This window comes from Phyllobates terribilis, unplaced genomic scaffold (assembly GCF_046119375.1).
Source record: "Phyllobates terribilis strain yellow unplaced genomic scaffold, ASM4611937v1 Scaffold_9__5_contigs__length_417890890, whole genome shotgun sequence".
Classification (NCBI taxonomy): Eukaryota; Metazoa; Chordata; class Amphibia; order Anura; family Dendrobatidae; genus Phyllobates; species Phyllobates terribilis.
The window spans coordinates 73,871,484-73,886,393 of NW_027362769.1; the positions used below are offsets into that span (position 1 = coordinate 73,871,484).

The following is a 14,910-nucleotide window of genomic DNA, read 5'->3' on the forward strand; positions in this document are numbered from 1 at the left end:
TTGATAATACAGTGGTTTGAAAAAGTGTTTGCCGCCTTCATGATTTAATTCAATTTAATTCAATTTAATTTAAAACATAAATGAGTTAATTTACGCTTTAAGGGGGGCAATCACTTTTTCACACAGGGCCCTGCAGATTTGGATTTCTTTTTCCCTTAATAATAAAGACCTTCATTTAAAAACTGAATTTTGTGGTTACTCGTGTTATCTTTGTCTAATATTTAAATTTGTTTTGTGATCTGAAACATTTTAGTGTGTTAAACATGCAAAATAATAAGAAATCAGGAAGGGGGCAAACATTTATTCAAACCACTGTATGTGACTTCCCTTCCTCCATAAAGTGCCCAAAAAGTTGGGTGCTGTTACATATAAGCATTCCTGCAGCACGTAAAGCTATACATGGCACTGCCCACTCACAGTCTGTGCCAAGTCTTGGATATCCATACATTTTATGGAGAGTTTTTTCAATGTGGCCAAGAGTTTCCCCACTTTTGCTACTGTGTCACATACAATATGTTCCCTGTCACTCGATTTTAATGCCATCACAAGGATAGAGTACACTCCACACACTTATGACTGCATCTGGCATGACTCATGGCCACAATACTCTGGTCTCTGTGCCATAACAATAAATTGGCACACACCACCAACCTGTGGCTGTTTAATTATTTTAGTAAGGAATAAGTTTGATGTGCAGATATAAGTGACATTGTGCCATGTCATGAGCGCGGTCTCAATATGATTACAATGACATTTGTAAAATTGTCCCCATTCCCAAGCAGAAATGTTCACGTATTGGCCGTCTTATGTCAGGATGACTGTAAATAGTTAGCACATTGTTCTCTAACAGCCTGACAAATGTGCCCAAGGAGATAACGCAGTGTGTTGCTTCACTCAAATAGCTACTTAATGCAATAAATTACCTGTAACCACGCTGGTTGAACTATTTTTTCTTTTTCAGACTGAAAGCCATAATGGAACTAGACCGCCACCTCCACAAAGACGTGAGTTAAATTATTTATCTCCAGCCATTTTCCTCCACTTTCGTCTCACATATATTCACTAGTTGGAAATGTTCCTCTCTCCATGCTGTGGAACGTTATGCAGTTATGACGACATTGAAGAGCTGAAATGCCTAACAAAGGGCGAATGCTTTCATTCTTAGTCAAAAAAAATGCTTGTTTTATGGAAAATATTTCAATTCTGTTTTGTGTTAGGATCTGCAATAATTATTTTCAATTGCAGCGTTGGAAAGCCAAGGTGTGAAGCCTGTGTACTTTCTGAAGGCAAACAAGAGATCAAACTTTTTGTATTTTGTGAACTGAGAGCTCTGTTTGTCCATTGATAAGAGACGATGCATTATTAATAGACATGAAAGCTTTGGGCTAATTTCACTATATATGAACTACTATAAAAGTATAATACATATAGGACCAATGATTTCTGCAGCTACATGTTGTGTGTTATCATAAAGTCTATTAGTCTGCTTATTAAAAAATCTACTATTCTAATTTTGATAATTGGCCAGACTCCTAAGGGTATGTGCACACAGAGTTTTGTTAAAGGGAACCTGTCACATTCTAACTACCCTCTAGACTGTCCCCGTAGCTTTGTTAGTAGTGATGAGCGAGCATGCTCGCTACTGCTCGGTGCTCGCCCGAGCATCTCACTGCTCGAGATGCTCGGCGCTCGCCGAGTATTTCCAAGATTGCTCAGCGGGATCTCGGGTCCCCTCCCTGCATGCTTGATGCTCTTTACAGAGCCAATGAACATGCAGCGATTGCCTGCCACTCACTGTAATGCCGCAGCTATGTTGGTTGTGGCATTACAGTGATTGGCTGGCCGCACAGCGTGATCAGGTCTATATCAGACCCGGCGCCTCCGTGCTCGTCACAGTCACTCCAGAATTAGACAGTGTAGGGAGAGGTGCTGCTGAGCTAGGGAGAGATTTGCTTGTTTATTAGGTAGTGTAGGTAGAACAGAAGTACACATATCCATCTCAACAAACAGTCCTTCTGACGACTAATCCATCTGCAGAGATATCAGGCAGGCAGTGTATATAGGCAGGCAGGCAGTGTATATAGGCAGGCAGGCAGGGTATATAGCAGACTGCAGTGCACATAGCACAAGAGGCTCCATTCCAGTTTTGTCTGTTGCTGCTGTTAGATATTTCTAGATATAGGCCCACATCTCAGGGGCCAGGAATAATTTTTTTTGGATCATAATCCTCATTATTTGCTTAAAAAGCAATCCAGAGAACACCGTTTTTCTGCTCCATTTGCTTGCTGGCACTGCAGAATACAGGCAGGTAATTTCCATATTACAGCGCTAAAAATCCAGCTATTTAAAACTGTGGTTTGTCCGTCACATGGATCACATATAATTGCGCTGAAAATATTGCCATTTCTGGCCTCCACTGAAATTTTGTTTCAGTGTGTCAGTGAAGCTATTGACACCAGTTTGGTGTTCAAAATAGTTACCTACAAGCCAGTTATTTAAAACTGTGGTTTGTCCGTCACACGGATCACATATAAGTTCGCTCCAAATTCAGCCATTTGTAGTGAGCATGGAAGATACTGTCCTCCATTTAAAATGGGCAAGGCACATGGCAAGGAACGGGGAACTGGACGTGATGGTTATGGTGCAGGCAGAGGTCGAGGCCGTGGGCAAGCTGAGCTTGTGCCATAACAAATACCACATCTTCTTGCTCGACCTTCCTGTCCCAATTAATAGGGGACCACAGAACACCACTATTGAACACAGAGCAGTGTCAAAAGGTTATTGGTTGGATAGCAGATAATGCTTCCAGTCACTTAGCCACCACCACCACCCTGTCTTCCACTGGTCAAGTCTCAGTAGCCGTGACTCTGGACCTCATATTCCTCACCCTGAACCTCCTTCCTCCCACCATGCCGAGTGCCCAGAGACAACTGATCCCACACTTGAACACTCCGAAGAGCTGTTCACTTTTCAATTTATAGATTCGGGCCTCTCGCCCGGTCCACTTGAAGCGGGGCAAGAGGAGATTGCATGTAGCAATGCCCAATTACTTGAGCAGCCACGGTCACATGAAGGCGACGGTGGGAAAGTGTAATAAGAGGTGAACGATGATGAGACACAATTGCCAGAAAGTCAGGAGGAGGACCAGGGTGCGTAAGTGGAAGACGAGGTGGTGGATGATATAGTAACTGACGCAACCTGGCAGGAGGACATGCAGTGCGAGGACAGCAGCACACAGGGGGAGGGCACCCAAACAGGCAGGAAGAAGCAGTATGGTGGCTGCAGACAGAAGGCAGGCAACCGTTCCCCGTAACACCAACACAAAGGAAGTTGCCAGTACAACTGTTAGGTCTTCCCGAGTCTGGTTGTTTTTTAAAGACTCTGCCGATAACCCTAAAAAGGCCATTTGCACCACCTGCCAGGCCAGCATCATCAGGGGTGGCAAAACGACCAGCCTGACCACCACCAGCATGATCAGGCACATGGCAGCAAAGCACTCGACTTTGTGGGCTGAACCCCAGGGTCCAGGAACAATGTCTGTGGGTGGCACCACTGCTTCTTCTGCTGTTGTGCATGCAAGCCAATCCCCTGTTCATGGTGCATGTGAAAATGCCTCCTACTTTGCACCTGTCATTGCACACTCTCAAGTAGTAGAATTAGGAAGCACGTCCATGTCCTTGTTCCAGCGCAGCGTTCAGTTGTCCATACCCCAGTCCTTGGAATGCAAGCACAAATACGCAGCCAACGCCCCACAAGCCACACTACTAAATTCACACATTTTGTGACTGCTTGCGCTCGAAATGTTGCCTTTTAGGCTCGTGGAGACGGAAGCATTCCGCAACCTGATGGCGGCGGCCATCCCTTGGTACTCGGTCCCCAGCCACCACTATTTTTCCTGGTGGCTGTCCCCTCATTACACAAGCACGTGTCCCACAACATTACCCGTGCCCTCAACAATGCAGTTACTGGGAAAGTCCACCTAACCACGGACATGTGGACAAGTGCTTGTGGGCAGGGACGGTACATCTCGCTGATGGCACACTGGGTTAACATAGTGGAAGCCGGGACCCAGTCGGACCTTGGGACGGAACGCGTCCTCCCGATGCCAAGGATTGCGGGCCCTAGGTCAATCAGGGTTGCCCCCACAGTCTACAGCTCCTGCACCTCATCCTCCTCAGCCTCCTCCTCTTCAGCCTCCATCTCCGAAATGACCACATCAGTCACAAGCTGGAAGCACTGCAGCACTGCCTCGGCCAAGCGGCAATAGGCTGTGCTGAAGCTAATATGCTTAGGTGACAAACCGCACAATGCTGAAGAGTTGTGGACAGCTCTGAAAGAGCAGGCAGATCTGTGGCTGACACCGCTGAACCTACAGCTAGGCATGGTCGTGTGTGACAATGGCCGGAACCTGGTGGTGGCTCTGACGCAAGGCAAGCTCACACACGTACCATGCCTGGCCCATGTATTTAACCTCGTGCTTTAGCGGTTTCTCAAATCCTACCCTGAGCTACTGGATCTGCTTGTTAAAGTACAACAACTGTGTGCCCATTTTAGAAAGTCACCTTAAGCTTCCGCCGCCCTTGCCGTGTTTCAGCAGCGTTTGCAGCTTCCGGCTCACAGACTGGTGTGTGATGCCCTCATGCTTGGAACTCCAAACTGCAGATTTTGGGAAGGATTTGTGAGCAGAAGAGGGCAGTTGTTGAGTACCAGCATCAACTAGGCCATCGGTATTCAGTTCAGACTCCACACATAAGACCTCAGGAGTGGACATGGATGTCAGACATATGTACCATCCTCCAAAACTTTGAGGACTCCACCAAGATGGTGAGCGGCGATGATGCCATAATTAGCGTCACCATCCCACTTCTCTGTCTTCTGAAATGCTCTCTGCTCACAATCAAAGAGGATGCATTGCAGGCAGAGTACAATGAGATGGAGCAAGGAACCATGCAGGGTGATTACACACAGCCCAGCCTCCTCTCATCCCAACGTGGATTGGGTGACAATGAGGAAGAGGAGGAGGAGGAAGAACAGGAGCTAGTTTCATGCGCTATAGACGGTACTACCTGCACAACTGCCACATCGTCTGTTCAGCGTGGTTGGCCTGAGGACAGAGAGGAGGAGGAGAGCATGGTCACTCGTCCTCTTGATGAGGACACGGAAGTCTTGCCTGATAGCAGTCTGGCACGCATGGCTGTGTTTATGTTACGCTGCCTTTCCCATGACCCTCGCATTCTCAAAATTTTGGGTGACAGTCATTACTGATTGGTGACACTTCTAGACCCATGCTACAAGGAGAACTTTATATCTCTTATTCCTGAGACGGACAGGTCTTCAATAATGGGTCAGTACCAGAAGGCCCTTGTTGCGGAACGATTAAAAAACTTCCCGGCAGTGGACACAGTTCATTGTACAACCAAGGACTACAGGCGAGAGAGACACAACTCCAATCCAGCAGAGGCAGGGGAACACTGTCAAAGTTCTGGGAGAATTTTCTCAGTCCCTCTCATTGCACAGGCCCTGAGACGCAGGGTACTCTCACAAGGAGTGCACAGTTTGGAAAGATGCTGAGGGAGTACCTTGTCAACCGTACCAACGTCCTCCGTGATTCCTCTGTGCCTTATAATTATTGGCTATCCAAGCTGGATACGTGGAATGAACTGGCTCTCTATGCCTTGAAGGTCCTGGCTTGCCCTGCCGCTGGCATTTTATCAGAGCGGGTTTTTAGTGCCGCTGGTGGAATTATAACTGATAAGCGCATCCACCTGTCAACTGAAAATGCTGACAGGCTGACTCTTATAAAAATGAACAAGGGCTGGATTAGGCCAGACTTCTCAACACCACCGAATGATAGCAGCATAACAAACTAAAATCCAGTGTCTTTTTTGGGAGGTGTATTCCCATGCACCTTTTCACACCCACACATGGGTATATGCTTCCTCATTTTGGCTATTTGCTCTTGTCCTCCTCCTTCTCCTCATCCTCATCCTCCACCACCATATCACCAGGGTGACCGTGGTCTGTGATGCAACATCCACATAATTTTTTTAAGGGTGTTTATGATGCCTGTTAAAAAAAAATTTATACAGTAAGTTCATGTATACCCCCCAGGGGTAAATGTTTGTCAGCCCATACACTTAGTGCTTTACAAATATAGGAAATCCGCTCCTTTCTAATGGGAACATTTTTTTTACGAGGCCCTCCTCCATGTCTCTTCCAAGGGGCATTGGAGTGCCTCCCAATTTTTGACAGCCCTTGCATTCACTGCATAGGCAAACATTATGGGAAACCCACTTCCTAATAATGGGAACATTGTTTTCAGGAGGCCATCTGACCTCCACATCTCTTCCAAAGGGCATTAGAGTGCCTACAAATTTTTGGCAACCCTTGCATTCACTGCATAGGCCAACATTATGGGAGACCCACTTCCTAATAATAGGAACATTTTTTCATGAGGCTTTCTACGTCTCTTCCAAGGGGCATTGGAGTGCCTCCCAATTTTTGGCAGCCCTTGCATTCACTGCATATGCCAACACTATGGGAGACCCACTTCCTAATAATGGGAACATTGTTTTCAGGAGGCCCTCTGACCTCCACGTCTCTTCCAAGGGGCTTTGGAGTGGCTCCCAATTTTTGGCAACCCTTGCATTCACTGCATAGGCAAACACAATGGAGACTCACTTCTTAATAATGGGAACATTGTTTTCAGGAGGCCCTCTGACCTTCACGTCTCTTCCAAGGGACATTGGAGTGCCTCCAAATTTTTGTCAACCCTTGCATTCACTGCATAGGCAAGCACAATTGAGACCCACTTCCTAATAATGGGAACATTGTTTTCAGGAGGGCCTCTAACCTCCACGTCTGTTCCAAGGGACATTGGAGTGCCTCCAAATTTTTGGCAACCCTTGCATTCACTGCATAGGCAAACACAATGGGAGACCTACTTCCTAATAATGTGAACATTTTTTTTCAGGACGCCCTCCTCTGTGTCTCTTCCAAGGGGCACTGGAGTAGGTCCAAATTTTTGGCAGCCCTTGAATTCACTGATAGGCAAATAGTATGAGAGACCCACTTCCTAATAATGGGAACATTGTTTTCAGGAGGCCCTCCTCTAAGTCTCTTCAAAGGGGTATTGCGGTGCATCCAAATTTTCAAAGGGGTATTTGAGTGCATCCAAATTTTGGGCAGAACTGCCACTCACTGCATACACAATAACAGTATAGGAGACCCAATCTTTAGTAATGGAACCAACAAAGCATAGCCGGCTGATAGCTCTCTAAGAATTGCGAAGGCCGACTGCTGGCCCTTTAAGAATTATAAAGGCTGCCTGGTGGCCCTATAAAAATAGGCTTTGTGACTTTCAGAGTCCCTCCTTCATTACTGAAACAGGATGTGTCTGATCATGTCTCACACACCACATGGCCAGATAAGGTTGTAAAATGTTAAAATTACATTTTTTGAAAACTGGGGTTCTATTGTTTTGTCCTGGTGACTGCTACCTGATCCACTATGGGTAAGGGTTCAATATTAGCAATATGGCCATTTAACCAGACAGTGTATAGAATAAATGTGTGGTTTTTACGTCCATAGAGACATTCATAGTTTATATGATCACGCACTTTACTATGTCTTGTTATTTCTTGATATTTTCCATCTGTGCCCTCCTTTGTTAGGGCCCATACTTTTCATTTGTACTTATACAACACTCTATTGTGTTGTCACCTTTGAATTTGGTTTCTGGTTGCTGTCCTTTTTCATTTTTATGTGTTTTTATGTTTTCTACTGTTTAATAAAGCTTATCTATATTTTTGCAATATAATTCCTCTTTGTCTAATTGCTTTATCCATTCTGAAAACTGCCCGAAAAAAAATCAACTAAAAAAAATGCTTAAAAGGCTCTTCTTATGCATTTCTATTTTAGAATGATTTGCTGGTCACATGTTCAGTCTTTTTTGTACATTTTTCTTCCACTTCAGATTTGGAAAGATGCCAAGTGTTTAACAGAAAGACCCATCAATTCCTCTGGTGCTTTCCACGATGAAGTAGTGTAGCTCCATACTTTACATAGAAGTCAACGGGAAGGCTGCAAAAATGCCACCAAATTTTTTGGAGCATTTTGTAAGCAGTTTGGGGCATTTTTTAAATGCTTGCTTTTTAATCATTGTTTAATGGATTTCCAAAAACCTTCTAAAATCGTCCACAAAAAAAAATTAAATATGGAAAAAAAGTTAACAAAACATTTATGGAAAACAATTTAAGAATAATATTAATAAGAGAAGGAGGAGTAAGGAGCCCTCAGTACAGTGAGATACAGACAGGTTGATTGAGCTACAGCTTCAAGCAACTGTTTTCTCTCACTTCAGTGCAGGATTCACAGCCACATGGCTCAGTACTGCTGTGTAATGTCCTCTATGCTTCTGCTACTTCTGACTTTGTGATACTATGAAAGAAGAGCTGGAATCCCTGATGCCTGTGTGTACTATGTATGGGAGATATCATAACAGCTAGTCACCACCCTCTAGGTCAGAGGGAGCTGAAATTTAGAGAGAGAAACCTCAAAGTCAAAACAGGTGAAAAATGCGGGATACAAGTCTTATAATGGCTAAAAATACAGAAAAAATAGTATTATTCTTCATTTTTACTTTTTTCCACCTTTTTATGCATTACTTGTTCATTTGATTTATTTCATACCAGGAATTGAGTCCTGTAATGAAGGCGTAACAGATGAAGCCTGGACCCTCATAACTCCTGTACCTCAGGTTAGAAGTATGATGGGGATTTTTTAAATAAAAAACACTCATTATAAATCAAATTGAAAACCTTTCATGATAAGATTCAATAAAGAGTAAAGTAAATGTAGCTAAGCAAGCACTCCATTCAGTGAACTGTTTTGTGTATCTTTACTTTTAGGTTTCAGCATTTGCAGATATCTTAAATTATTACTTACCTTTGGGCTATAATTTTTTACTAAATGTTAGAATCCTGCTCTATAATAGCTTACTAATATACAGTAATGACCAAATGTTTGGACACACCTTCTCGTTTAAAGATTTTTCTGTATTTTCATGACTATAAAAATTGTACATTCACACTGAAAGCATCAAAACTATGAATTAACACATGTGGAATTATATACTTAACAAAAAAGTGTGAAACAACTGAAAATATGTCTTATATTCTAGGTTCTTCAAAGTAGCACATTCGGCCATCCACTGTGTAGAGTACTGTAACACAAAATGAAAATAACTCTTTAGTTAATTGTATTAAATACCCACAGGTCTCTTGAGAATGCAAGTGCGCACATGAAAATACAGTTCATCCCTGTACATGAGCAGTAGCAAAACAATTTTCTTTGTATAGAGAAGTAAAATATCTGCATAGATCTACTATGGAACATATATCTTTTGAGAATTAACTACATCCAATAGCCCAGCCAGTTATTGTAAATGATAAAGAAAAACATTTTTTCAGGTTTAAAGGATCATCCTGCTCTGGTAAATAATGTAAAACATCACTTGGAAATACCCACGTTTATTGATTATTAGAAAATGAACATGCAAATAACATTGTTCGGCCCTTGCATTCTCCTATTCTCCTGATGTAGCTTGACAAATTGGAGCTCCCACAGTGACTGCCAAGTAATCAGACTGTGACAAATGCCTTACTACCAGCAATTTGTTTTCATTTTACAGAAAATTTCCTGTGCACAACCACCGTCTCAACAATACATGCTTATTATTTAGTTTATTTTTTTCTTATGAGCAGTCTGGTTGAATTACAGCATGTCTGGGTATTCTTGAAATTTATTCCTGGTCCATAATTTAACCGTACAACTCCAATAAATAACAATCAAGAATGTAGGAATGCTAAAAGGGAATCTCCAAACGAAGCAAATTATGGACAAGCAACAAGATATTCAGCGTAATATTGTCAATTGTAGATGTAAACGAATTATAAATGCTCTCCTCTATTCCTCTCTTGCAATAAATATTAAAGGGGTTTTCCAGGCATATTATATTGATGCCCTATCCTGTAGATAGATCTCATCAATGTCAGATTATTGTTGGTTCAACACCTGGCACCTGCACTGATCAGCTGCTCAGCATAGCTACATTCAATGTGTAGTACTCGCTGATGGGTACTGCAGATCAACTACTATACTTTCAAATAGGAGCCAATGTGCATTACTTGGCAGTGGTCACTTCCCATTGAGAAAAGCTGGGCATTGCAGGTACTTTTGCTAGTAGCTGATTGGTGCAAAACACCCACCCATCTCATATTGATGACCTATCATAAAGATAGGTCATTGAAATTGGTGTAACTGACAGCTCATGGGCCTCAATATTAAGTCTCCAACAGGGACCCAAACTGTCACAGATCTTCAATAGTATTAGTTTGCATTTATTGGGACTCCTAGGCTATAGAACATTGGTGTGATTGCAATTACTTACACTAGTTACTCTTCTGGTCCCCAATAGTATATGCCTGCTGAATTCCTTTCATTTTTAGCAAAATCTTTCTGTGTGTTTTTTTTGGCATTTTTGAACTTGGAACTATGAATAGTGGCAACTGTATGCAAACTGAATGATATGGGCTCATTTAGATGACAGTTATTCACTGTAACAGAGTCACTGGTGTAATATACGAGGGGAGGTATGTGTCACTCAGGTTGCTCTCCTGTGTGAACTGAGAACTACTGAATTTCTGCCAGCATGTTGTATGCTGGGGTTAACACTTTTAAAGGGTGTGGTTTTATGTGAATGACATAGAGATGGGAGGGATGTTATTCACCATACCTCCATACCACCCCTCAGGGTGTGGCTGAGCATGGTTTAAATGTTGAGTCCTGTTTTTTTTCTCTGTATTGTGGTCTGGAGAGGCAAGGTCTACAGACTGGGAAAGATTCAGCTCAGGGCAGAGTTGAAAGCTGGGACTACACAGTTATGATCTGCAACATGTACTAAGGAAATATAGGGGAAAACTGTCCCTACAGTAAGACTAAGCTGAATCCCTACGATGTAGCAGGCTGCCTGTTCCTAGCGAACAGACCCGCCTTAGTCCTCGGCTAGTCTGAACGAAGACCTATAGCACAAGGGGAGGGGTCACTAAAAGAACTAAGGACTGGAACAAAAATGGGACACTTCCTAAACAGAGAAGTTGTTGCAGAACACAAAAAGACAAACTGACAAAAAGGTACTAGAGGTCCCTGAAGGACCAAGCGAACTGACAGAGATAGGCACCGAAGCACCAGGCTAGAAAAACAGTCAAACAACACTGAAGTCCAGACCAGCCATAAGGGCGGAGCTGGAATATAAAGGCAGATGGTCACGTGACCGCAAAACACAAGATGGAAAAAACAAACAGGAGGGTTCTAACAGTACCCCCTCTTTTATGAGGATCCTCCGGATCCTCCAGACCCAGGCCTATCCGGAAACCTCTTGTGGAAAGCTCTAACAAGCCTAGGAGCAGAGAAATTATCCGTCCTTACCCAGGAGTTATCTTCGGGACTGAAACCCTTCCTGGAGACAAGATACTGTAATCTCCCTCTATGCCATCTAGAATTCAAGATACGAGAAATTTCATATTCGCCATCTTCCACCACAGAAGGAACTGTGACAGTGGCATCCCTATCAGATACATCAGCTTTTTTCAACAAGGAAACATGAAACACAGGATTAATCTTCCAGGAAGTAGGAACATCCAACCTAACCGCAGACAGGTTAATAACCTGAAGCACTTTAAATGGACCCTCAAACTTAGTACCCAGTTTTTTAGAGGGAATCCTCAACCGCAAGTTCCTTGAGGACAACCAAACCTTGTTACCCACAGTAAACAAAACCTCCTCACGTTTCCTGTCAAAATACTTCTTGGACTTCTTGTTAGCCTCTTGAAGGTTGCAACGTTCATTAGTCTAAACTCTCTCCAAATCACCGGAAAAATTCTCCTCCTCCGGTACCGCCGACCCCAATTTGGAGAACGAACCAAAAGACGGATGTCTCCCAGTACAACAAAAAAAAGGAGAACACCCAGCTGAGGAGGATGTATGATTGTTAAGAGCAAATTCTGCGAGAGGCAGAATCTCAGACCACACCTCTTTATTGTCCGCCACAAAACAACGCAAGAACTGTTTTACTGTACATCCTGGTTCTTTCTTTCAGTCTATCCATTAGACTCAGGATGATAACCAGACGAAAATGACAAATGGACTCCCAACCTGTCACAAAAAGCACGCCAAAAGCGAGCCACAAACTGCGGTCCTCTATCAGAAACAATATCCGTGGGAATGCCATGAAGCTTGACAATCTCCTTAACAAACGCCTTAGCGAGAGTCTTGGTGCAGGGCAACTTAATGAATGGAACCAAATGACACATCTTACTAAAACGGTCCACGACCACCCAGATGACAGTAAAACCCTCGGACACAGGCAGATCAATAATAAAATCCATTGTGAGATGCGTCCAAGGCGCACTAGGAACCTCCAGAGGGCAAAGCAACCCCGCAGCACGAGTATGTGAAGCCTTTGACCTAGTACACACAGTACATTGACGCACCCACTTGATGACTTCTTTCTGCCATCCAGGCCACCAAAAACTGCGACTGATAAGTCTTATAGTCTCAGAAATTCCTGGATGACCTGCAAACCGAGACTCACGACACTCCATAAACAAATCTCTCCTAAAGGTTCTAGGCACGAACAACCTCCCATGGGGAGTGTTAGATAGAGCATCATCTTGAGCTTTCAGAATCCCATTCTCCAAAATGGAGTCCAATGCCGCCACCACAACTCCTTTCTGTAAAATATTCTCCTCCTCCTTGGCACCGACCGTAGGAGAGAAGCTGCGAGATAAAGCATCGGCTTTAACATTCTTAGTACCAGGGATATAGGTAACAGAATAATGAAACCGAGAAAGAAAAAGTGCCCACCTAGCTTGACGGGCATTCAAGCGCTTGGCAGCATCCAGATAGATCAAATTCTTAGGATCTGTGAAAACCTGAATAGGAAATCTAGCGCCTTCCAAAAAATGACGCCAATGTTCAAACGCGAGTTTAATAGCCAGCAACTCCTGATTTCCAACATCATAATTCAGTTCTGTTTCCGAAATTTTTTTCGAAAAGAAGGCACAAGATGTACTCCATCCCTGTTCTCCTGAGACAAAACTGCTCAGACCCCCACCGATGAAGCATCAACCTGGACCAAAAAAGGCTTGGTACTATCAGGCTGCATAAGGATAGGGGCAGAACTGACCCTTTCTTTGAGATACTTAAACGCTTCAATGGCCTCAGTAATCCACTGGACTGTATTCGCACCTTTCCTGGGGAGATCGGTTAAAGGCTTAACAATTACAGAAAAATTCTTAATGAATTTCCTGTAATAATTGGCAAAACCCAAAAATCTCTGTATAGATTTCAAACCAATAGGCCTAGGCCATTCCTGCAGAGCCTGAACCTTCACCGGGTCCATCTCAAAGCCGTCGCTGGAGACAATGTAGCCCAAAAAAGTAATTTTCTGCACAGCCAACTCACATTTCTCCAGCTTAGCAAAGAGTGAATTATCACTCAATAACTGCAAAACTTCACGTACACTTTGCCAATGGGACTCCAGATCTGGCGAATAAATCAAAATGTCATCTAAATACACAACCACATTCTTACCAATCAAAGGTCTCAGGATGTCATTAATAAGGTTCTGAAAAAATGCAGGTGCATTGGTAAGACCAAAAGGCATCACCAGATTCTCAAAATGACCTACCGGAGTGTTAAAAGCAGTTTTCCATTCATCACCCTCCTTCACTCGTAACAAATTGTATGCCCCTCGGAGATCAATCTTAGAGAACCACTTGGCCCCCTCTAACTGGTTAAACAAGTCAGCAATTAACGGCAATGGGTAGGATTTGCGTACGGTAATCTTATTAATTTCACGAAAATCCAGACATGGACGTAAACCCCCGTCCTTTTTTTTAACAAAGAAAAATCCAACTGCCACAGGCGACTTAGAAGGTCTAATGTGACCAGCAGCCAGGCTAGTCTGTATGTACTCCCCAAAGGCCTTTCTTTCAGGGATAGTCAGATTAAACAAGCGACTCTTGAGAAGAGTAGCTCCCGGAACAAACTCAATGGCGCAATCATAATCCCTATGAGGAGGTAAAACTTGCGACTCCTCCTCCAAAAAGAACCTCCAAAAATCTTGAATAGGTACAGGTAATTCCCCTTTTTTCACAGCAGCAATGTGACCATTACATTTATCATAGCACTTCAGACTCCAAGACTTTATCATATCAGTAGACCAGTCCAGCAAAGGATTGTGCAGTTTTAACCAAGGCAATCCTAGAACAACCAGAGAGGGCAAATTATCCAAAACAACCAAGTCCAAAATTTCTTGGTGAAGTCTATTGATAGTGAGGGGAAATGCAGCAACCTTGTGAGTAATACATTTCAAGGGAGTGTTATCAATTGCAATCACAGAAATAGGTGATGACAAAGGTTTGGATTTCAATTTAAGTTTTTCCAAAAACCCTTTATCAATCACATTAAGTGTTGAACCACAATCCACAAATACCTGAAATTCAACCAAATTTTCCTGCAAAGTAGTACTCCTTGAAAGAAATACTCCTGCAGAGCGTATACAAGTTATATGGGCGTACCTGACCTTTTTTTTTTTTTACTTAAACGAAGCTCACAATACTTAATCAAATGGTCAGCTTTACCACAATAAAGACACAATCCCTCAGCGAACCTCCAGTCTCTTTCCTGAGAGGGGAGCGACTTCGACCCAACCTCCATAGGTTCTCCGCCATCTGAGCAGATTTTCTGGGGACTAGGACCTGACATTACAGGAGTCTTTACCTCATTCTGCATTTCGATCCTTTTCGGGTCTTTGTTGTAGAGTGGCTGAGTCCAATAGATAAGTGT

General features: G+C 43.2%; 1 protein-coding gene across 4 annotated transcripts in view; it reads left to right on the forward strand.

Annotated features, from left to right (window-relative positions):
* LOC141161593 (uncharacterized) overlaps positions 1–14,910 on the forward strand; it is a 674,484-nt gene that overhangs the window by 576,803 nt on the left and 82,771 nt on the right. For 3 of the 4 annotated variants that reach the window (XM_073646616.1, XM_073646612.1, XM_073646613.1), the window contains 2 exons: positions 962–1,004; positions 8,694–8,758. The exons of the other annotated variant lie outside the window; for it this stretch is intronic. In XM_073646616.1, the coding sequence (XP_073502717.1) occupies positions 962–1,004; positions 8,694–8,758 (108 nt within the window). The remainder of the gene's footprint in view (positions 1–961; positions 1,005–8,693; positions 8,759–14,910) is intronic. 4 annotated transcript variants of the gene reach the window in all.